Source organism: Lactuca serriola, chromosome 4, assembly GCF_051521515.1.
Source record: "Lactuca serriola cultivar US96UC23 chromosome 4, Lser_US96UC23_V15, whole genome shotgun sequence".
Classification (NCBI taxonomy): Eukaryota; Viridiplantae; Streptophyta; class Magnoliopsida; order Asterales; family Asteraceae; genus Lactuca; species Lactuca serriola.
Window position 1 is genome coordinate 40,754,052 of NC_136411.1, and position 24,950 is coordinate 40,779,001.

The window sequence follows — 24,950 nt, forward strand, 5'->3', positions numbered from 1 at the left end:
ATTTGGTGATGAAATCCATAGTGATCTGTTCCCACTTCCATTCGGGATCCTCCAATGGCTGCAACTTGCCATGCGGTCTCTGGTGCTCGGCCTTAACCCTGCGGCAGGTCAAGCACCTCTCAACGAACCATGCGACGTCCCTCTTCATACAGGGCCACCAATACTCTTTCCTCAAATCCAAATACATCTTCGTAGCCCCCGGATGGATCGAAAACTTCGACCGATGAGCCTCTTCCATCAAAGTAATACGCGTACCACCCACGAACGGTACCCAAATCCGACCCTGAAACGTCATAAGCCCTCGTCCATCCGTAACGAACTCTGAAACCAAACCAACGACCCGATCTCTCTTCTGCATCTCCGGTCGCACAGCCTCGAACTGCGCCCCACGAATAGCATCCGATACTGGAGCTATCACGGTCAATCTCAAACATACTTCTTGCAGTGGAGTGCTCTCCGCCCTGCGGCTCAACGCATCGGCTACCACATTAGCCTTGCCTGGGTGGTACAGGATCTCACAATCATAATCCTTGACCACATCCAACCACCTCCTCTGACGCATATTTAGGTTGGGCTGATCCATCAAATACTTCAAGCTCTTATGGTCCGTGTATATCGTACATCGAACCCCATACAAGTAGTGACGCCAAATCTTGAGAGCGAACACTACTGCCCCCAACTCTAAATCATGCGTGGGATATCTCGTCTAATGAGGCTTCAGCTGCCTCGACGCATAAGCTATCACATGACCCCTCTGCATCAACACTGCACCCAGCCCCAAAATCGATGCATCACAATATACTACAAAATCCTCCATCCCTTCCGGGAGAGCTAATACCGGGGCTTCGCACAACCTTTGGCGAAGTGTCTCAAAGGAGGTCTGCTGCTCGGGACCCCATGAGAATGCAACACCCTTCCGGGTCAATCTGGTGAGCGGCACTGCGATCTTGGAGAAATCCTTGATAAATCTCCGATAATACCCTGCCAACCCGAGGAAACTCCTGATCTCAGATGGTGACTTCGGCACTTCCCAACTCATCACCGCCTCAACCTTGGCCGGATCGACCAGAATCCCTTCCTGGTTAACGAGGTGTCCTAGGAACTGGACCTCCCGCAACCAGAAATCACACTTGGAGAACTTTGCATAAAGCTTCTCCGATCTCAACACCCCAAGGACCTCCCTCAAATGCTCCTCATGCTGCTCTCTAGATCTCGAATACACCAGAATATCATCGATGAATAGAATCACCGACCGATCCAGCATCGGCCTGCATACCCTGTTCATGAGATCCATGAACACAGCCGGGGAATTGGTGAGCCCAAAAGGCATCACCATAAACTCATAATGCCCATATCGCGTCCTAAACGCTGTTTTCTGGACGTCCTCATCCCGTACCCTCACCTGATGATACCCCGACCTCAGATCGATCTTGGAAAACCAAGATGCCCCCTGCAACTGATCGAATAAATCGTCGATCCTCGGTAACGGGTAACGGTTCTTGACCGTCAACTTGTTCAACTCCCGGTAATCAATGCACATCCGGTGTGAACCATCCTTCTTTTTGACGAACAGAATAGGTGCTCCCCACGGCGAGCTGCTTGGCCGAATGAATCCCTTTCCCAGCAACTCTTGAAGCTGCGAGGACAACTCTTGCATCTCTGGAGGTGCAAGACGATAAGGCACCTTAGCGATAGGCGTGGTCCCCGGAACCAGATCAATACCAAACTCCACTTGCCTCACAGGAGGTACTCCCGGCAGCTCCTCGGGAAAAACATCTGGAAACTCACGCACCACTGGAACCTCCTCAACTGATCTCGGTCTCTCGGAAGCCTCCCGCGTATCCATCACATACGCCACAAAACCCTTACAGCCCTGCTGTAAACACTGCCTCGCCCTAGCGGCCGAACAAAAAGCTGATCCTGAACGGGTACCCTCACCGTACACCGAAAGAACTCCCCCACTAGGGTCTCGTATAGTAACCCACTGACGCTCACAGTCGATGACGGCGCCGAATCGGCTCAACCAGTCCATGCCCACAATGACACAGACATCACCCATCACAATAGGAATCAGATCAACCGGAAACTCGACCCCGAAAATCTCTAACACACATCCCCGGAGAACCTCCGTGGCACAAATCACCCTCTCGTCAGCTATAGAAACTCTCAGAGGCCGACTCAACGGCTCACGACTAACGCTGATATGCTGACTAAAGGCCAAAGATACAAAGGACCGACTCGCACCCGAGTCAAATAGCACTAAAGCAGGCACAGAGTTCACAAGGAAAGTACCTGCCACAACATCGGGCGCAGCGCGGACCTCCTCCGCAGTCAGCTGAAAGGCTCTCCCACGAGCCCTCGGGGCCTCGACCTTCACCGGTCGAGTCTCAGAAACCCTGGCAGCAGTTGCAGATCCCTGAAGAAGCTGAGGGCACTCGGCCTTCCGATGGCCGGTCTGGTTGCAATGAAAGTAAACCGTAAACCCCTTGGGGCAATCCCTAGCGATGTGCCCCTCCTTGCCACACTTGTAGCAAGCACCAGATCGACATGTCCCCTCGTGACTCTTACCGCACTTTCCGCAAGTGCGGCCCTTCGGACCTCCCGTCCTCGAATCGGCGGACTTAGTCCGCTTGGCTGCCGGCTGAGACTGAGCCGGCCGCCGGTCCACCCGCTGAGACTCGGCCTCCTCCCTGGCCTGGGTCTCCAACTCGATCTCGCGCTTCCTGGCATTCGCCTGAAGCTCAGCAAAGGTATGATAGGTGGAGTTTGACACAAACTCCCGGATATCCCTCCTCAAAACACCCAAGTACCGGCTCATCCGAGCCTGCTTTGTGGACACCAGCTCGGGGCAGAACATCGCCCTCTCATGAAACTTCCGCGTGATCACCGTAACCGAATCAGTACCCTGCTTGAGGGTCAAGAACTCCTGAACCAATCGTTCCCTCTCCACCGGGGGAACGTACTCGTCTCTGAACATAGAGGTAAACCTCTCCCATGTCATTGCTGAAATCTCTGCCAAAGTGAAGTTCGCCGTCACGAACTTCCACCAATCCTTCGCTCCCAGACGGAGCTGGTTCAAAGCGAACCGTACCCTCAGATGCTCCGGACATGAACAAGTGTAGAAGCACCCCTCAATATCAGCGATCCACCTCATCGCAGCAATCGGATCCTGCGTCCCATCAAACTCAGGTGGCTTCGTGTTGCTGAACTCCCGAAACAGCAACGAGTCACCCCCCTGCGGCTTGGCAGCGGCCACAGCTGCGGTAGCTGCAGCGGCTGCAGCCTTAGTCAATGCGGCGTACCGCTCATCAAAAGTCTCCATCAAGGTGGTCTTAATAGACCCAAACATCTCCGGAATCTCAGCCCGGATCGCTGCAGCCACCTCCTCATGAATCATCTGACGAATCTCCTCGTCACTCACACCGCTCGTACTCGGTCTGTGGCGTGGTCCAACCATGATGTCTCTGAAATACAACATAAAACTATCAGAGACTTCATCGAGTATAATCGCACTCGATAACGCAACCCTACTCAGTCTCCGATATCTAAGGATTCTTACTTGGGTTTCCCCCTGACCCGGTGTCTTCGGTAGTACGGGCCCAATACTACCGACCACACCGCATCAGCATTCATCCCAAGTCTTCCTCCCCAAACCCCGGATAGGGAGTACTCTACTTTTGTTATGCACTATCTACCCGCACGCTATCAAAGCATCTCATATCGACAAACTTTCCTAGACTAAGGCATCACAAATCAGGCCACTCTAGTCCTATCATGAATACCTAGTCTTCTAGCATGCATAACAATTCATATCATATCTTATCTTTTAACATAACATTGTAAGGTATTTTGGGGATCTTTACCGTTCGGGCGCTGACTGATCGTACACACTGCTTCTTTCTTGTTTACCACAAAATTATTTATAAAAGTTTATGCCGTTATTTTAAAAGTTTTCCTCAAATCCTCGGTTTGAGTTCAGTTACGCCCGAAGGTGCACCCGAATCCCTCAAACCAAGGCTCTGATACCAATTTGTAACAACGTAATTTTTCAAACAAATTTTTCATTTCAAAATAAAGTATTTCCATTCAAAACAAGGCATAAACATTCCATGTGTCATAACAGAATACAAATCATACGAATCCCAAGATCACAAAACATCTATCAGTGTGTACAGATCACGCCGGCGCCTTCCCACGGTCCTCGCTAGTACCTGAAACACATACACACAACTGTAAGCATAATTGCTTAGTGAGTTCCCCAAAATACAACTTACGCACATACGCCTTTCCAGGCCCTGACCTTCCGGTCCATGTGTCTCAGGGGACTTCCGTCCCTGCTGGGTAAACCTTCCGGTCCTACCCACGCCAACCTTACGGTCCAAGACTCACAACGCCTTCCGGCCCATAACATAATCGCCTTCCGGCCCATAACATAATCGCCTTCCGGCCCTTAACATAATGCCTTCCGGCCCACATAACATACATAGAACGTATAACAATTAACTTATCACATATAGCACATATATCTCATATCATATCCGACCTTCCGGTCACACAGTCAAACCCTTCCGGGTACAGTATAGTGAGAAGACTCACCTCGTAAATATCGAAAGCTAGCAAATCCCGAAGTCACTCGTGCTCGATCCGCCGAGCTACAATCTCCCTATAACATCATACATCTCTTATTAACACTTTTATCTTCTAAGTTTGACTATCCCTAAGAAGTCAAACATAGGTCAACTCTGGTCAACGGTCAACGGTCAACTTGACCGGACTCGGCGAGTGCACAAGGGCAACTCGGCGATTCTAGACGCATCCGCCAACTCCATAGGATTCCCTTCTTACTCATCGAGTACTTCCCCTGACTCGACGAGTTCCACCTGGGAGAGTCGCGGGGCCACCCCGACTCAACTCGCCGAGTCTCAAGAACAACTCGGCGAGTCCCAGCTCGACTCAGTCCACCTGTCGACCCTCTCTAACTCGTCCTGACTCACTGAGTCAACCATAACTCGGTTAGGACTACACACTGGGTGTCCTCAAGGACAATCTTCAAGCGACTCGTCGAGTCTGTTCATCAGACTCGGCGAGTCCATGCCATGCACCAGCTAAAACTGGCTTTTGCGGTTAGATCCGTTCCATCCATTCATAGATCTGGCCTTCCCAAGCTTATTTGTCACGTAAAGTCTCAGTCTTGGTTGCCATGCAATGCGTACAAGGCTTATTTTGGGGAAACAACCTCTAATATGACCACCTTAGCTTCTAACTCAAAAGGATGGACATAAAGCTAGTCATATGGGGTCTCCTGGACCTGCTAAGGCCCAGATCTAGGTTCCATATCTCCATGGAACCTTTCATACTTCCAATTTAAGCCAAGAAATGCAAGAAGAAACCCTAGATTTGACACATCAACACAAAACACAAAGTTTGGCTCTGAAAGTTACCTCAAGAAGACTCCCTTGATGAATTAGCAACAGATCCAAGCTCCCCAACTCCTCAAGTTTGATCCTCTCCCTCCTTTCTTGCAATATCACACAAAATGGTGAACAAATGGCCTCCAAATACACTCACAAGGGCTCACAGTCGTATGGGGCTCTTAGGGTTCAAGGTGGCCGCAAGTGAGGGCCATAAGGTCCTTTAAATAGGGCTTAGGACCGGGAAATTAGGGTTTCATTAAATAGTGCAGACTCGCCGAGTCCATATCCTGGACTCGCCGAGTCCAAACGAATCCCGTGTCCAGAATCGCGACCCTACTCGGCGAGTCTGAGCTCCAACTCGCCGAGTCCCCTCTCAAAACACAAAATAATCAAATCAATAAAGATACCTGGAATTCTGGGCTGTTACAATTCTCCCCCACTAGAACTAGACTTCGCCCTCGAAGTCTCGCTCTGAAAATAGCTCCGGATGCAGCTCCCGCATCTCGCGCTCCGGCTCCCAGGTCCTCTCCGATCCCTTCCGGTGTTGCCACTGAACCAACACCAGAGGTACCTCCTTGTTCCTCAGAACCTTGATCTTCCGATCCCTGATGGCCACAAGCCTCTCAGCATAATTCAGACTCGTATCCACATGAATATCCTCTAATGGAACCACTGCCGACTCATCGGCTATACACTTCCTCAACTGCGACACGTGAAAAGTGTCGTGGATCTGTCCCAACTCGGCTGGCAACTCCAAACGATAGGCTACCCGGCCTACCCTTGCAATCACACGAAATGGCCCAATATACCGGGGCCCCAACTTGCCCCTCTTCCTGAATCGAATCACTCCTTTCCAAGGAGAAACTTTCAGGAGAACGAAGTCGCCGACCTGAAACTCAAGCTCGGACCGGCGTCTGTCTGCATAACTCTTCTGTCGGCTCTGGGCGGTCAATAACCTCTGTCTGACCTGCTGAATCTGCTCTGTCGTCTGAATCACGATCTCTGTACTGCCCATCACTCTCTGCCCAACCTCTCCCCAGTAAATGGGGGTCCGACACCTCCTACCATACAACAGCTCAAAGGGTGGCATACCAATGCTCGAATGATGGCTGTTGTTGTAGGAAAACTCTGCCAAGGGTAAATACGCATCCCAGCTACCCCCGAAATCTAACACACACGCTCGAAGCATGTCTTCCAGCGTCTGAATCATCCGCTCGCTCTGGCCGTCTGTCTGGGGATGATATGCGGTACTAAAATGCAATTTAGTACCCAGCTCCTCATGGAATTTCTTCCAGAATCTGGAAGTGAAGCGCACATCACGGTCTGAAACAATCGAGATCGGCACCCTATGCCGAGATACCACTTCTCTCACATATATCTCCACCAACTTCTCCGCTGAAGAACTCTCACTGATGGCAAGGAAGTGAGCGCTCTTCGTCAACCTATCCACAATCACTCAAATTGCATCAACTCCTCTGGCAGTCCTCGGTAATTTGGTGATGAAATCCATAGTGATCTGTTCCCACTTCCATTCGGGATCCTCCAATGGCTGCAACTTGCCATGCGGTCTCTGGTGCTCGGCCTTAACCCTGCGGCAGGTCAAGCACCTCTCAACGAACCATGCGACGTCCCTCTTCATACAGGGCCACCAATACTCTTTCCTCAAATCCAAATACATCTTCGTAGCCCCCGGATGGATCGAAAACTTCGACCGATGAGTCTCTTCCATCAAAGTAATACGCGTACCACCCACGAACGGTACCCAAATCCGACCCTGAAACGTCATAAGCCCTCGTCCATCCGTAACGAACTGTGAAACCAAACCAACGACCCGCTCTCTCTTCTGCATCTCCGGTCGCACAGCCTCGAACTGCGCCCCACGAATAGCATCCGATACTGGAGCTATCACGGTCAATCTCAAACATACTTCTTGCAGTGGAGTGCTCTCCGCCCTGCGGCTCAACGCATCGGCTACCACATTAGCCTTGCCTGGGTGGTACAGGATCTCACAATCATAATCCTTGACCACATCCAACCACCTCCTCTGACGCATATTTAGGTTGGGCTGATCCATCAAATACTTCAAGCTCTTATGGTCCGTGTATATCGTACATCGAACCCCATACAAGTAGTGACGCCAAATCTTGAGAGCGAACACTACTGCCCCCAACTCTAAATCATGCGTGGGATATCTCGTCTAATGAGGCTTCAGCTGCCTCGACGCATAAGCTATCACATGACCCCTCTGCATCAACACTGCACCCAGCCCCAAAATCGATGCATCACAATGTACTACAAAATCCTTCATCCCTTCCGGGAGAGCTAATACCGGGGCTTCGCACAACCTTTGGCGAAGTGTCTCAAAGGAGGTCTGCTGCTCGGGACCCCATGAGAATGCAACACCCTTCCGGGTCAATCTGGTGAGCGGCACTGCGATCTTGGAGAAATCCTTGATAAATCTCCGATAATACCCTGCCAACCCGAGGAAACTCCTGATCTCAGATGGTGACTTCGGCACTTCCCAAGTCATCACCGCCTCAACCTTGGCCGGATCGACCAGAATCCCTTCCTGGTTAACGAGGTGTCCTAGGAACTGGACCTCCCGCAACCAGAAATCACACTTGGAGAACTTTGCATAAAGCTTCTCCGATCTCAACACCCCAAGGACCTCCCTCAAATGCTCCTCATGCTGCTCTCTAGATCTCGAATACACCAGAATATCATCGATGAATAGAATCACCGACCGATCCAGCATCGGCCTGCATACCCTGTTCATGAGATCCATGAACACAGCCGGGGAATTGGTGAGCCCAAAAGGCATCACCATAAACTCATAATGCCCATATCGCGTCCTAAACGTTGTTTTCTGGACGTCCTCATCCCGTACCCTCACCTGATGATACCCCGACCTCAGATCGATCTTGGAAAACCAAGATGCCCCCTGCAACTGATCGAATAAATCGTCGATCCTCGGTAACGGGTAACGGTTCTTGACCGTCAACTTGTTCAACTCCCGGTAATCAATGCACATCCGGTGTGAACCATCCTTCTTTTTGACGAACAGAATAGGTGCTCCCCACGGCGAGCTGCTTGGCCGAATGAATCCCTTTCCCAGCAACTCTTGAAGTTGCGAGGACAACTCTTGCATCTCTGGAGGTGCAAGACGATAAGGCACCTTAGCGATAGGCGTGGTCCCCGGAACCAGATCAATACCAAACTCCACTTGCCTCACAGGAGGTACTCCCGGAAGCTCCTCGGGAAAAACATCTGGAAACTCACGCACCACTGGAACCTCCTCAACTGATCTCGGTCTCTCGGAAGCCTCCCGCGTATCCATCACATACGCCACAAAACCCTTACAGCCCTGCTGTAAACACTGCCTCGCCCTAGCGGCCGAACAAAAAGCTGATCCTGAACGGGTACCCTCACCGTACACCGAAAGAACTCCCCCACTAGGGTCTCGTATAGTAACCCACTGACGCTCACAGTCGATGACGGCGCCGAATCGGCTCAACCAGTCCATGCCCACAATGACACAGACATCACCCATTACAATAGGAATCAGATCAACCGGAAACTCGACCCCGAAAATCTCTAACACACATCCCCGGAGAACCTCCGTGGCACAAATCACCCTCTCGTCAGCTATAGAAACTCTCAGAGGCCGACTCAACGGCTCACGACTAACGCTGATATGCTGACTAAAGGCCAAAGATACAAAGGACCGACTCGCACCCGAGTCAAATAGCACTAAAGCAGGCACAGAGTTCACAAGGAAAGTACCTGCCACAACATCGGGCGCAGCGCGGACCTCCTCCGCAGTCAGCTGAAAGGCTCTCCCACGAGCCCTCGGGGCCTCGACCTTCACCGGTCGAGTCTCAGAAACCCTGGCAGCAGGTGCAGATCCCTGAAGAAGCTGAGGGCACTCGGCCTTCCGATGGCCGGTCTGGTTGCAATGAAAGTAAACCGTAAACCCCTTGGAGCAATCCCTAGCGATGTGCCCCTCCTTGCCACACTTGTAGCAAGCACCAGATCGACATGTCCCCTCGTGACTCTTACCGCACTTTCCGCAAGTGCGGCCCTTCGGACCTCCCGTCCTCGAATCGGCGGACTTAGTCCGCTTGGCTGCCGGCTGAGACTGAGCCGGCCGCCGGTCCACCCGCTGAGACTCGGCCTCCTCCCTGGCCTGGGTCTCCAACTCGATCTCGCGCTTCCTGGCATTCGCCTGAAGCTCAGCAAAGGTATGATAGGTGGAGTTTGACACAAACTCCCGGATATCCCTCCTCAAAACACCCAAGTACCGGCTCATCCGAGCCTGCTCTGTGGACACCAGCTCGGGGCAGAACATCGCCCTCTCATGAAACTTCCGCATGATCACCGTAACCGAATCAGTACCCTGCTTGAGGGTCAAGAACTCCTGAACCAATCGTTCCCTCTCCACCGGGGGAACGTACTCGTCTCTGAACATAGAGGTAAACCTCTCCCATGTCATTGCTGAAATCTCTGCCAAAGTGAAGTTCGCCGTCACGAACTTCCACCAATCCTTCGCTCCCAGACGGAGCTGGTTCAAAGCGAACCGTACCCTCAGATGCTCCGGACATGAACAAGTGTAGAAGCACCCCTCAATATCAGCGATCCACCTCATCGCAGCAATCGGATCCTGCGTCCCATCAAACTCAGGTGGCTTCGTGTTGCTGAACTCCCGAAACAGCAACGAGTCACCCCCCTGCGGCTTGGCAGCGGCCACAGCTGCGGTAGCTGCAGCCTTAGTCAATGCGGCGTACCGCTCATCAAAAGTCTCCATCAAGGTGGTCTTAATAGACCCAAACATCTCCGGAATCTCAGCCCGGATCGCTGCAGCCACCTCCTCATGAATCGTCTGACGAATCTCCTCGTCACTCACACCGCTCGTACTCGGTCTGTGGCGTGGTCCAACCATGATGTCTCTGAAATACAACATAAAACTATCAGAGACTTCATCAAGTATAATCGCACTCGATAACGCAACCCTACTCAGTCTCCGATATCTAAGGATTCTTACTTGGGTTTCCCCCTGACCCGGTGTCTTCGGTAGTACGGGCCCAATACTCCCGACCACACCGCATCAGCATTCATCCCAAGTCTTCCTCCCCAAACCCCGGATAGGGAGTACTCTACTTTTGTTATGCACTATCTACCCGCACGCTATCAAAGCATCTCATATCGACAAACTTTCCTAGACTAAGGCATCACAAATCAGGCCACTCTAGTCCTATCATGAATACCTAGTCTTCTAGCATGCATAACAATTCATATCATATCTTATCTTTTAACATAACATTGTAAGGTATTTTGGGGATCTTTACCGTTCGGGCGCTGACTGATCGTACACACTGCTTCTTTCTTGTTTACCACAAAATTATTTATAAAAGTTTATGCCGTTATTTTAAAAGTTTTCCTCAAATCCTCGGTTTGAGTTCAGTTACGCCCGAAGGTGCACCCGAATCCCTCAAACCAAGGCTCTGATACCAATTTGTAACAACGTAATTTTTCAAACAAATTTTTCATTTCAAAATAAAGTATTTCCATTCAAAACAAGGCATAAACATTCCATGTGTCATAACAGAATACAAATCATACGAATCCCAAGATCACAAAACATCTATCAGTGTGTACAGATCACGCCGGCGCCTTCCCACGGTCCTCGCTAGTACCTGAAACACATACACACAACTGTAAGCATAATTGCTTAGTGAGTTCCCCAAAATACAACTTACGCACATACGCCTTTCCAGGCCCTGACCTTCCGGTCCATGTGTCTCAGGGGACTTCCGTCCCTGCTGGGTAAACCTTCCGGTCCTACCCACGCCAACCTTACGGTCCAAGACTCACAACGCCTTCCGGCCCATAACATAATCGCCTTCCGGCCCATAACATAATCGCCTTCCGGCCCTTAACATAATGCCTTCCGGCCCACATAACATACATAGAACGTATAACAATTAACTTATCACATATAGCACATATATCTCATATCATATCCGACCTTCCGGTCACACAGTCAAACCCTTCTGGGTACAGTATAGTGAGAAGACTCACCTCGTAAATATCGAAAGCTAGCAAATCCCGAAGTCACTCGTGCTCGATCCGCCGAGCTACAATCTCCCTATAACATCATACATCTCTTATTAACACTTTTATCTTCTAAGTTTGACTATCCCTAAGAAGTCAAACATAGGTCAACTCTGGTCAACGGTCAACGGTCAACTTGACCGGACTCGGCGAGTGCACAAGGGCAACTCGGCGAGTCTAGACGCATCCGCCAACTCCATAGGATTCCCTTCTTACTCATCGAGTACTTCCCCTGACTCGACGAGTTCCACCTGGGAGAGTCGCGGGGCCACCCCGACTCAACTCGCCGAGTCTCAAGAACAACTCGGCGAGTCCCAGCTCGACTCAGTCCACCTGTCGACCCTCTCTAACTCGTCCTGACTCACTGAGTCAACCATAACTCGGTTAGGACTACACACTGGGTGTCCTCAAGGACAATCTTCAAGCGACTCGTCGAGTCTGTTCATCAGACTCGGCGAGTCCATGCCATGCACCAGCTAAAACTGGCTTTTGCGGTTAGATCCGTTCCATCCATTCATAGATCTGGCCTTCCCAAGCTTATTTGTCACGTAAAGTCTCAGTCTTGGTTGCCATGCAATGCGTACAAGGCTTATTTTGGGGAAACAACCTCTAATATGACCACCTTAGCTTCTAACTCAAAAGGATGGACATAAAGCTAGTCATATGGGGTCTCCTGGACCTGCTAAGGCCCAGATCTAGGTTCCATATCTCCATGGAACCTTTCATACTTCCAATTTAAGCCAAGAAATGCAAGAAGAAACCCTAGATTTGACACATCAACACAAAACACAAAGTTTGGCTCTGAAAGTTACCTCAAGAAGACTCCCTTGATGAATTAGCAACAGATCCAAGCTCCCCAACTCCTCAAGTTTGATCCTCTCCCTCCTTTCTTGCAATATCACACAAAATGGTGAACAAATGGCCTCCAAATACACTCACAAGGGCTCACAGTCGTATGGGGCTCTTAGGGTTCAAGGTGGCCGCAAGTGAGGGCCATAAGGTCCTTTAAATAGGGCTTAGGACCGGGAAATTAGGGTTTCATTAAATAGTGCAGACTCGCCGAGTCCATATCCTGGACTCGCCGAGTCCAAACGAATCCCGTGTCCAGAATCGCGACCCTACTCGGCGAGTCTGAGCTCCAACTCGCCGAGTCCCCTCTCAAAACACAAAATAATCAAATCAATAAAGATACCTGGAATTCTGGGCTGTTACAATTCTCCCCCACTAGAACTAGACTTCGCCCTCGAAGTCTCGCTCTGAAAATAGCTCCGGATGCAGCTCCCGCATCTCGCGCTCCGGCTCCCAGGTCCTCTCCGATCCCTTCCGGTGTTGCCACTGAACCAACACCAGAGGTACCTCCTTGTTCCTCAGAACCTTGATCTTCCGATCCCTGATGGCCACAAGCCTCTCAGCATAATTCAGACTCGTATCCACATGAATATCCTCTAATGGAACCACTGCCGACTCATCGGCTATACACTTCCTCAACTGCGACACGTGAAAAGTGTCGTGGATCTGTCCCAACTCGGCTGGCAACTCCAAACGATAGGCTACCCGGCCTACCCTTGCAATCACACGAAATGGCCCAATATACCGGGGCCCCAACTTGCCCCTCTTCCTGAATCGAATCACTCCTTTCCAAGGAGAAACTTTCAGGAGAACGAAGTCGCCGACCTGAAACTCAAGCTCGGACCGGCGTCTGTCTGCATAACTCTTCTGTCGGCTCTGGGCGGTCAATAACCTCTGTCTGACCTGCTGAATCTGCTCTGTCGTCTGAATCACGATCTCTGTACTGCCCATCACTCTCTGCCCAACCTCTCCCCAGTAAATGGGGGTCCGACACCTCCTACCATACAACAGCTCAAAGGGTGGCATACCAATGCTCGAATGATGGCTGTTGTTGTAGGAAAACTCTGCCAAGGGTAAATACGCATCCCAGCTACCCCCGAAATCTAACACACACGCTCGAAGCATGTCTTCCAGCGTCTGAATCATCCGCTCGCTCTGGCCGTCTGTCTGGGGATGATATGCGGTACTAAAATGCAATTTAGTACCCAGCTCCTCATGGAATTTCTTCCAGAATCTGGAAGTGAAGCGCACATCACGGTCTGAAACAATCGAGATCGGCACCCTATGCCGAGATACCACTTCTCTCACATATATCTCCACCAACTTCTCCGCTGAAGAACTCTCACTGATGGCAAGGAAGTGAGCGCTCTTCGTCAACCTATCCACAATCACTCAAATTGCATCAACTCCTCTGGCAGTCCTCGGTAATTTGGTGATGAAATCCATAGTGATCTGTTCCCACTTCCATTCGGGATCCTCCAATGGCTGCAACTTGCCATGCGGTCTCTGGTGCTCGGCCTTAACCCTGCGGCAGGTCAAGCACCTCTCAACGAACCATGCGACGTCCCTCTTCATACAGGGCCACCAATACTCTTTCCTCAAATCCAAATACATCTTCGTAGCCCCCGGATGGATCGAAAACTTCGACCGATGAGTCTCTTCCATCAAAGTAATACGCGTACCACCCACGAACGGTACCCAAATCCGACCCTGAAACGTCATAAGCCCTCGTCCATCCGTAACGAACTGTGAAACCAAACCAACGACCCGCTCTCTCTTCTGCATCTCCGGTCGCACAGCCTCGAACTGCGCCCCACGAATAGCATCCGATACTGGAGCTATCACGGTCAATCTCAAACATACTTCTTGCAGTGGAGTGCTCTCCGCCCTGCGGCTCAACGCATCGGCTACCACATTAGCCTTGCCTGGGTGGTACAGGATCTCACAATCATAATCCTTGACCACATCCAACCACCTCCTCTGACGCATATTTAGGTTGGGCTGATCCATCAAATACTTCAAGCTCTTATGGTCCGTGTATATCGTACATCGAACCCCATACAAGTAGTGACGCCAAATCTTGAGAGCGAACACTACTGCCCCCAACTCTAAATCATGCGTGGGATATCTCGTCTAATGAGGCTTCAGCTGCCTCGACGCATAAGCTATCACATGACCCCTCTGCATCAACACTGCACCCAGCCCCAAAATCGATGCATCACAATGTACTACAAAATCCTTCATCCCTTCCGGGAGAGCTAATACCGGGGCTTCGCACAACCTTTGGCGAAGTGTCTCAAAGGAGGTCTGCTGCTCGGGACCCCATGAGAATGCAACACCCTTCCGGGTCAATCTGGTGAGCGGCACTGCGATCTTGGAGAAATCCTTGATAAATCTCCGATAATACCCTGCCAACCCGAGGAAACTCCTGATCTCAGATGGTGACTTCGGCACTTCCCAAGTCATCACCGCCTCAACCTTGGCCGGATCGACCAGAATCCCTTCCTGGTTAACGAGGTGTCCTAGGAACTGGACCTCCCGCAACCAGAAATCACACTTGGAGAACTTTGCATAAAGCTTCTCCGATCTCAACACCCCAAGGACCTCCCTCAAATGCTCCTCATGCTGCTCTCTAGATCTCGAATACACCAGAATATCATCGATGAATAGAATCACCGACCGATCCAGCATCGGCCTGCATACCCTGTTCATGAGATCCATGAACACAGCCGGGGAATTGGTGAGCCCAAAAGGCATCACCATAAACTCATAATGCCCATATCGCGTCCTAAACGTTGTTTTCTGGACGTCCTCATCCCGTACCCTCACCTGATGATACCCCGACCTCAGATCGATCTTGGAAAACCAAGATGCCCCCTGCAACTGATCGAATAAATCGTCGATCCTCGGTAACGGGTAACGGTTCTTGACCGTCAACTTGTTCAACTCCCGGTAATCAATGCACATCCGGTGTGAACCATCCTTCTTTTTGACGAACAGAATAGGTGCTCCCCACGGCGAGCTGCTTGGCCGAATGAATCCCTTTCCCAGCAACTCTTGAAGTTGCGAGGACAACTCTTGCATCTCTGGAGGTGCAAGACGATAAGGCACCTTAGCGATAGGCGTGGTCCCCGGAACCAGATCAATACCAAACTCCACTTGCCTCACAGGAGGTACTCCCGGAAGCTCCTCGGGAAAAACATCTGGAAACTCACGCACCACTGGAACCTCCTCAACTGATCTCGGTCTCTCGGAAGCCTCCCGCGTATCCATCACATACGCCACAAAACCCTTACAGCCCTGCTGTAAACACTGCCTCGCCCTAGCGGCCGAACAAAAAGCTGATCCTGAACGGGTACCCTCACCGTACACCGAAAGAACTCCCCCACTAGGGTCTCGTATAGTAACCCACTGACGCTCACAGTCGATGACGGCGCCGAATCGGCTCAACCAGTCCATGCCCACAATGACACAGACATCACCCATTACAATAGGAATCAGATCAACCGGAAACTCGACCCCGAAAATCTCTAACACACATCCCCGGAGAACCTCCGTGGCACAAATCACCCTCTCGTCAGCTATAGAAACTCTCAGAGGCCGACTCAACGGCTCACGACTAACGCTGATATGCTGACTAAAGGCCAAAGATACAAAGGACCGACTCGCACCCGAGTCAAATAGCACTAAAGCAGGCACAGAGTTCACAAGGAAAGTACCTGCCACAACATCGGGCGCAGCGCGGACCTCCTCCGCAGTCAGCTGAAAGGCTCTCCCACGAGCCCTCGGGGCCTCGACCTTCACCGGTCGAGTCTCAGAAACCCTGGCAGCAGGTGCAGATCCCTGAAGAAGCTGAGGGCACTCGGCCTTCCGATGGCCGGTCTGGTTGCAATGAAAGTAAACCGTAAACCCCTTGGAGCAATCCCTAGCGATGTGCCCCTCCTTGCCACACTTGTAGCAAGCACCAGATCGACATGTCCCCTCGTGACTCTTACCGCACTTTCCGCAAGTGCGGCCCTTCGGACCTCCCGTCCTCGAATCGGCGGACTTAGTCCGCTTGGCTGCCGGCTGAGACTGAGCCGGCCGCCGGTCCACCCGCTGAGACTCGGCCTCCTCCCTGGCCTGGGTCTCCAACTCGATCTCGCGCTTCCTGGCATTCGCCTGAAGCTCAGCAAAGGTATGATAGGTGGAGTTTGACACAAACTCCCGGATATCCCTCCTCAAAACACCCAAGTACCGGCTCATCCGAGCCTGCTCTGTGGACACCAGCTCGGGGCAGAACATCGCCCTCTCATGAAACTTCCGCATGATCACCGTAACCGAATCAGTACCCTGCTTGAGGGTCAAGAACTCCTGAACCAATCGTTCCCTCTCCACCGGGGGAACGTACTCGTCTCTGAACATAGAGGTAAACCTCTCCCATGTCATTGCTGAAATCTCTGCCAAAGTGAAGTTCGCCGTCACGAACTTCCACCAATCCTTCGCTCCCAGACGGAGCTGGTTCAAAGCGAACCGTACCCTCAGATGCTCCGGACATGAACAAGTGTAGAAGCACCCCTCAATATCAGCGATCCACCTCATCGCAGCAATCGGATCCTGCGTCCCATCAAACTCAGGTGGCTTCGTGTTGCTGAACTCCCGAAACAGCAACGAGTCACCCCCCTGCGGCTTGGCAGCGGCCACAGCTGCGGTAGCTGCAGCCTTAGTCAATGCGGCGTACCGCTCATCAAAAGTCTCCATCAAGGTGGTCTTAATAGACCCAAACATCTCCGGAATCTCAGCCCGGATCGCTGCAGCCACCTCCTCATGAATCGTCTGACGAATCTCCTCGTCACTCACACCGCTCGTACTCGGTCTGTGGCGTGGTCCAACCATGATGTCTCTGAAATACAACATAAAACTATCAGAGACTTCATCAAGTATAATCGCACTCGATAACGCAACCCTACTCAGTCTCCGATATCTAAGGATTCTTACTTGGGTTTCCCCCTGACCCGGTGTCTTCGGTAGTACGGGCCCAATACTCCCGACCACACCGCATCAGCATTCATCCCAAGTCTTCCTCCCCAAACCCCGGATAGGGAGTACTCTACTTTTGTTATGCACTATCTACCCGCACGCTATCAAAGCATCTCATATCGACAAACTTTCCTAGACTAAGGCATCACAAATCAGGCCACTCTAGTCCTATCATGAATACCTAGTCTTCTAGCATGCATAACAATTCATATCATATCTTATCTTTTAACATAACATTGTAAGGTATTTTGGGGATCTTTACCGTTCGGGCGCTGACTGATCGTACACACTGCTTCTTTCTTGTTTACCACAAAATTATTTATAAAAGTTTATGCCGTTATTTTAAAAGTTTTCCTCAAATCCTCGGTTTGAGTTCAGTTACGCCCGAAGGTGCACCCGAATCCCTCAAACCAAGGCTCTGATACCAATTTGTAACAACGTAATTTTTCAAACAAATTTTTCATTTCAAAATAAAGTATTTCCATTCAAAACAAGGCATAAACATTCCATGTGTCATAACAGAATACAAATCATACGAATCCCAAGATCACAAAACATCTATCAGTGTGTACAGATCACGCCGGCGCCTTCCCACGGTCCTCGCTAGTACCTGAAACACATACACACAACTGTAAGCATAATTGCTTAGTGAGTTCCCCAAAATACAACTTACGCACATACGCCTTTCCAGGCCCTGACCTTCCGGTCCATGTGTCTCAGGGGACTTCCGTCCCTGCTGGGTAAACCTTCCGGTCCTACCCACGCCAACCTTACGGTCCAAGACTCACAACGCCTTCCGGCCCATAACATAATCGCCTTCCGGCCCTTAACATAATGCCTTCCGGCCCACATAACATACATAGAACGTATAACAATTAACTTATCACATATAGCACATATATCTCATATCATATCCGACCTTCCGGTCACACAGTCAAACCCTTCCGGGTACAGTATAGTGAGAAGACTCACCTCGTAAATATCGAAAGCTAGCAAATCCCGAAGTCACTCGTGCTCGATCCGCCGAGCTACAATCTCCCTATAACATCATACATCTCTTATTAACACTTTTATCTTCTAAGTTTGACTATCCCTAAGAAGTCAAACATAGGTCAACTCTGGTCAACGGTCAACGGTCAACTTGACCGGACTCGGCGAGTGCACAAGGGCAACTCGGCGATTCTAGACGCATCCGCCAACTCCATAGGATTCCCTTCTTACTCATCGAGTACTTCCCCTGACTCGACGAGTTCCACCTGGGAGAGTCGCGGGGCCACCCCGACTCAACTCGCCGAGTCTCAAGAACAACTCGGCGAGTCCCAGCTCGACTCAGTCCACCTGTCGACCCTCTCTAACTCGTCCTGACTCACTGAGTCAATCATAACTCGGTTAGGACTACACACTGGGTGTCCTCAAGGACAATCTTCAAGCGACTCGTCGAGTCTGTTCATCAGACTCGGCGAGTCCATGCCATGCACCAGCTAAAACTGGCTTTTGCGGTCAGATCCGTTCCATCCATTCATAGATCTGGCCTTCCCAAGCTTATTTGTCACGTAAAGTCTCAGTCTTGGTTGCCATGCAATGCGTACAAGGCTTATTTTGGGGAAACAACCTCTAATATGACCACCTTAGCTTCTAACTCAAAAGGATGGACATAAAGCTAGTCATATGGGGTCTCCTGGACCTGCTAAGGCCCAGATCTAGGTTCCATATCTCCATGGAACCTTTCATACTTCCAATTTAAGCCAAGAAATGCAAGAAGAAACCCTAGATTTGACACATCAACACAAAACACAAAGTTTGGCTCTGAAAGTTACCTCAAGAAGACTCCCTTGACGAATTAGCAACAGATCCAAGCTCCCCAACTCCTCAAGTTTGATCCTCTCCCTCCTTTCTTGCAATATCACACAAAATGGTGAACAAATGGCCTCCAAATACACTCACAAGGGCTCACAGTCGTATGGGGGCTCTTAGGGTTCAAGGTGGCCGCAAATGAGGGCCATAAGGTCCTTTAAATAGGGCTTAGGACCGGGAAATTAGGGTTTCATTAAACAACGCAGACTCGCCGAGTCCAAACGAATCCCGTGTCCAGAATCGCGACCTTACTCGGCGAGTCTGAGCTCCAACTCGCCGAGTCCCCTCTCAAAACACAAAATAATCAAATCAATAAAGATACCTGGAATTCCGGGCTGTTACACCAATGATCCTTTAAATATGGTGCAAAAACCCCGAAAATTAGGGTTTCATCCTCCAACTCCTACTCGTCGAGTCCCTTCTTGGACTCGGCGAGTAGGTCACTTAAACACGTGGACCAACCCACTGCTACTCGACGAGTCAGGCAACCAACTCGTCGAGTAGACCTTGAAATCATGATAATTTATAACCATAAATTGATACTCGAGAATCGGGGCGTTACAAGGGTTGTTCTGGATTTGTTGCCTATGTTATGGATACCCGGGACAAGGGTAAAGCGATCGTGGATGATGTGTCAATTGTGCAGGATTACCCGGATGTGTTTCCGGAGGATTTTCCTGGGATGACTCCAGAGAGGCAGGTTGAGTTCGGGATTGATCTGGTCCTGGTACGACTCCGATAGCCAAAGCACCGTATCAGTTGGCTCCTCCTGAGATGCATGAGTTGTCTACACAACTGCAGGAGCTGTTAGACAAGGGATTCATTCGACCGAGCAGTTCGCCTTGGAGAGCACCGATCTTGTTTGTGAAGAAGAACGATGGTCTCATCGTATGTGCATTGACTACCGAGAGTTGAACAAAGTAAGGGTGAAGAACTGTTATCCATGTCTGAGGATTGATGCTCTTTTAGACCAGCTTCAAGATGCATCTTGGTTTCCCAAGATTGATTTGCGATCGGGTTATCTCAATTTTTCGCCCTTTGACCAAAACGAACACCGGGTCTTAAAATCCAACACTTTTGTACTGCAAGAATGGAGAAGAAGAAATGTTAAATGCAAAAATGATCTATCTAAGACATTTATTCGGGATTAGAAACGATGAAAACTTTAAGTTTTCCAAAAATGCCCTTCTTTAGCGTCTTTGGCGAGACGTCCTTACCTTTCGATTTCAGTATATCGGGGCATCAAATTGGATGGAATCTAAGACATTTGCGTTAAAACCATCATAGAAAGGTTTCAAACGATGTCCATTGGCCTTAAAGATTTGCCCCGTTTCTTCACTCTGTATCTCAACCGCTCCGTGCTCAAAGACTTTTAGCACAACAAATGGACCTATCCATCTTGACCTCAACTTTCCGAGAAATAATTTCAATCTCGAGTGGTAAAGCAAACATCTATGTCCTGGCTCAAAGTGCTTGCGGGTAATGGACTTGTCATGGAAAAGCTTCATTTTCTCCTTGTAAATTCTTGATTTCTCATATGAGTCATTTCTTAACTCCTCCAACTCTTGAAGTTGAAGCTTCCTATGCCTCCCCGCATCATTGATGTTGAAGTTGCATTGCTTGACCGCCCAAAATGCACGGTGTTCCAATTCCATGGGAAGATGACATAGTTTCCCCAAAACCAACCTAAATGGAGACATTCCTATCGGGGTCTTATACGCGGTCCGATAGGCCCACAAGGCATCATCAAGCCTCAAACTCCAATCTTTCCTCGAAGGATTTACCGTTTTCTCAAGTATACTCTTCACCTCACAATTTGAAACTTCTGCTTGACCGTTTGTTTGAGAGTGGTAGGCGGTTGAAACACGATGGGTCACGTTGTACTTCTTTAATAAAGCCTCCATCATCTTATTGCAAAAGTGCGTCCCTCGATCACTAATCAAATCCTAGGCACACCAAACCTCACAAAGACATTAGATTTTAGAAAGTCGATAACTGTTTTGGCATCATCCGATCTTGTGGCTTTGGCCTCAACCCACTTAGAAACATAGTCAACTGTGAGCAGGATGTAAACGTTGCCAAACGAAACAGGAAATGGGCCCATGAAATCTATCCCTCATATATCAAAAATTTCACAAACAAGGATGGGATTTTGTGGCATTTGGTTATTTTGTGAAATGTTTCCCGTCCTTTGGCACCGTTCACAACTTTTGCAAAACAAGTAACAATCGTGTGACATGGTTGGCCAAAATAATCCACACTCAAGGACCTTTCTCAAGGTCTGGCTAGGTCCGAAGTGTACCCCACAAGAAAATTCATGACAAAATTGCAAAATGGATTGATGCTCTTGTTGGGGCACACATCGCCTCATGATTTGATCGGGACAATGTTTCCACAAATAAGGCTCATCCCACACATAATATTTTGCATCACTTTTCAACTTGTCTTTTTGAGCATGCGTGAATATGTCGGGATACCTTTTTGTGACCAAAAAGTTAACGATATCGGCATACCAAGGAATAGATTGAGTAAGGGAAAAGAGATGCTCGTTCGGAAACTCGTCCCTCAACGGGAAAGGTGTTTCATTTGAAGTGATCCGGCTTAGGTGGTCGGCAACAAGATTCTTGCATCCACTATTGTCCCAGATTTCCAAATAAAATTCTTGCAATAATAAGATCCAACGGATGAGTCTAGGATTTGCATCTTTCTTCGTCATCAAGCACTTAAGAGTTGCGTGATCCGAATACACAATGACCTTGGTACCAAGTAGATATTGTCTAAATTTCTCCAAGGCGAACACTATGGACAATAGTTCCTTCTTCGTGGTAGAGTAGTTGCTTTGAGCATTGTCTAGCATCCTCGATGTATAGTAGATCACATGGGAGGCTCTTCCATTCTTTTGACCGAAAACGGTGCCTATTGCATAGTTGCTTGCATCACACATGATCTCAAATGGGAGATCCAAATTTGGTGCTTGCATGATAGGGGCGAATGTAAGCAAATCTTTGAGCTTGTCGAAAGCTTCTTTGCATGCCTCATTGAACTTGAAATCAACATCCTTTTGAAAGATTTGGCACATTGGTCTTGTTATCTTTGAAAAATCTTTGATGAATCTCCGGTAGAAGCCTACATGGCCCAAAAAAGAACGAACTTCCCGAACACAATTCGGGTAAGGTAAGTTTTGAATAAAATCTATCTTGGCCTTATGTACCTCAATTCCTTTCTTTGACACAATGTGACCCAAAATAAGACATTGACTCACCAAAAAATGACATTTTTCAAAGTTTAAAACCAAATTTGCTTCAATGCATCTTTTTAAAATTTTGGTGAGATTGGTCAAACACTCTTGAAAGGAGTTTCCATATACCGTAAAATCATCCATGAAAACTTCAATTATATTCTCGACATATTCTGAAAAGATACTAACCATACATCGTTGGAAAGTAGCCGGGGCGTTACACAATCCGAATGGCATTCTCCGGTATGCAAAAGTGCCAAATGGACATGTAAATGTTGTCTTTTCTTGGTCTTCCGGTGCCACCGGGATTTGGTGAAAACCCGAGTACCCGTCTAGACAACAATAATGGGATTTCCCGGCCAACCTTTCTAACACTTGATCAATGAAAAGCAATGGGAAATGATCTTTTCGTGTGCTAGCATTAAGTTTTCGGTAGTCAATACATACTCTCCACCCGTTTTGCACGCGGATGGGGACCATCATACCTTTGGTGTTCTCGACCACCATGATCCCCGTCTTCTTCGGCATGACTTGGACCGGGCTCACCCATTTGCTATCCGAGATTGGATAGATCATTCCCTCATCTAAGAGCTTCAAAATCTCTTTCTTGACCACTTCCATCATTGGCGGATTCAACCTTCTTTGCGCGTCTCTAATTGGCTTCCATTCATCCTCCATTAAGATCTTGTGCATACAAGTGGAGGGACTCAACCCTTTGATATCCGCAATCGTCCAACCCATGTCTTATTTATGCTCCTTCAACACCTTGAGGAGTTGATCTTCTTCAAATTCGGTTAAGTGAGTTGAAATGATAACCGGTAGGGTTTCATTCTTTCCCAAGTAAGCATACTTCAAGTGTTGAGGTAGGACTTTTAATTCCAACTTCGGTGGTTGAGCAAGAGAGAGCGGAAATCTTGTGTGAGCTTGAGGTAATTCAATTTGCTTCACACTAAATTGAGTGGTTTTCTTGATCTCCAAATTGTTAACCAATCTTTCAACTTCGGGATCTAGTGAGTAGAGCTTCAACTTCTTGGCTAATTTTCCACAATCAAATCCTTTGCTCAAAAGCATCTCCAACATGTCACCATTAGACAACTCGAACAACTCTTGGGTTAATGGTTCAATAACATCAACAAAACACAAAGATGAAACATCATTGGGATATCTCATAGCATCGTAGATGTTAAAACTTATTGTTTCCCCATCAAACTCCATCGTTAACTTCCCACATATACATCAATCTTTGTTCTAGCTGTCTTCAAGAATGGTCTCCCAAGTAAAATTATACCCGACTTTGAGGACACTTGTTCATCTAGATCAATCACATAGAAATCAGTCGAGAAGACTAATTGGTTCACTTTCACCAGGACATCTTCCAAAACACCTCTAGGAAAGACACTTGATTTATCCGCAAGAGAGACTATGACACCAGTTTCACTTAGAGGACCAACATTCAATGATTCATACACTGAATCGGGCATGACATTAATAGAAGCACCAAGGTCAAACATGACACTATTAAAAGTGACATCTCCTATCTTGCAAGGTACTGTAAACATTCCCGAATCTTTACACTTAGGTGGAAGCTTCTTTTGTAAAACCGCGAATGCATTTTCATTCTTAGAAATTTTATCATTTCCCTTCAACTTCCTTTTGTTGGTACAAAGTTCTTTCAAAAACTTTGCGTACCTAGGGATTTGCTTGATTGCATCAAGTATAGGGATATTTACTTCCACCTTTCAAAAGGTGTCCAAAATATCTTTCTCCTCCATTTTCTTCTTTGAAGTTGCAAGTCGAGAGGGGAACGACGTTTGAGTGGCTATTGGAGTCACTAGAGGTGTAGTCTTCCTTGGAACTCTGGCATGTGCATTGTTCTTGACCATAGGTTCTTCAATGGGAATTGCTTCTATTTCTTCCTCTTCATCTCTTGCCTTATTCTTTGAACTACTCTCTCCGGTTTGTTTGCCACTTCTCAAAGTCACCACATTGACATTTGGGTTCTTTTCGTTTTGAGAAGGGAGTTTACCACGGGACTCCAACTTGCTTATGGATGTAACTATATCTTCCATTTTTGCTTCAAGGTTGGAGATACTAGTCCTTGTTTATTTTTTAAATTGTTGGGTACTAGTGGCTAGGGATTTGACAATGTCTTCGAGAGACATTTTGGAGCTACTTGGTTGGGATTGAGGAGGTTGTTGATGATGTGGAGGGTGTTGTTTGGGTTGATAATGTGGTTGCGGGTGTTGGTAATGAGGTTGTGGTGCTGGATAGGATGGTCTAACCAATGCATTTTGAGGCAATTGTCTTGGGTTGTAGTTCATGTTGGGATTTGGCTTCCAACTTGAATTATATGCATTTTGGTAACCGGATGGCTTGTTGTGGTAGTTTTGGAATTCTCCCGTAGCATTCACATGTTCCACATCTTCTTGGAGAATGGGACACATATCTGTAGGATGTCCCATGGT

At 48.8% G+C, this 24,950-nt stretch overlaps 2 protein-coding genes across 2 annotated transcripts; both read right to left on the reverse strand.

Moving 5' to 3' along the window:
• Positions 1 to 20,473: 20,473 nt before the first annotated feature.
• Positions 20,474 to 21,151, reverse strand: LOC145098268 (uncharacterized). The gene has a single exon (XM_079035919.1). It carries the CDS (start codon positions 21,149 to 21,151, stop codon positions 20,474 to 20,476), a length of 678 nt encoding a protein of 225 aa, XP_078892045.1.
• A 2,551-nt stretch (positions 21,152 to 23,702) lies between these two features.
• LOC145098269 (uncharacterized) lies at positions 23,703 to 24,044 on the reverse strand. Its single transcript, XM_079035921.1, has one exon. It carries the CDS (start codon positions 24,042 to 24,044, stop codon positions 23,703 to 23,705), a length of 342 nt encoding a protein of 113 aa, XP_078892047.1.
• Positions 24,045 to 24,950: the final 906 nt, after the last annotated feature.

Bases quoted from the DNA above. Each gene is read 5' to 3' on its own strand.
- LOC145098268 (XM_079035919.1), bottom strand. From the start codon at position 21,151: ATGGAGGCTTTATTAAAGAAGTACAACGTGACCCATCGTGTTTCAACC.
- LOC145098269 (XM_079035921.1), bottom strand. From the start codon at position 24,044: ATGTTTACAGTACCTTGCAAGATAGGAGATGTCACTTTTAATAGTGTC.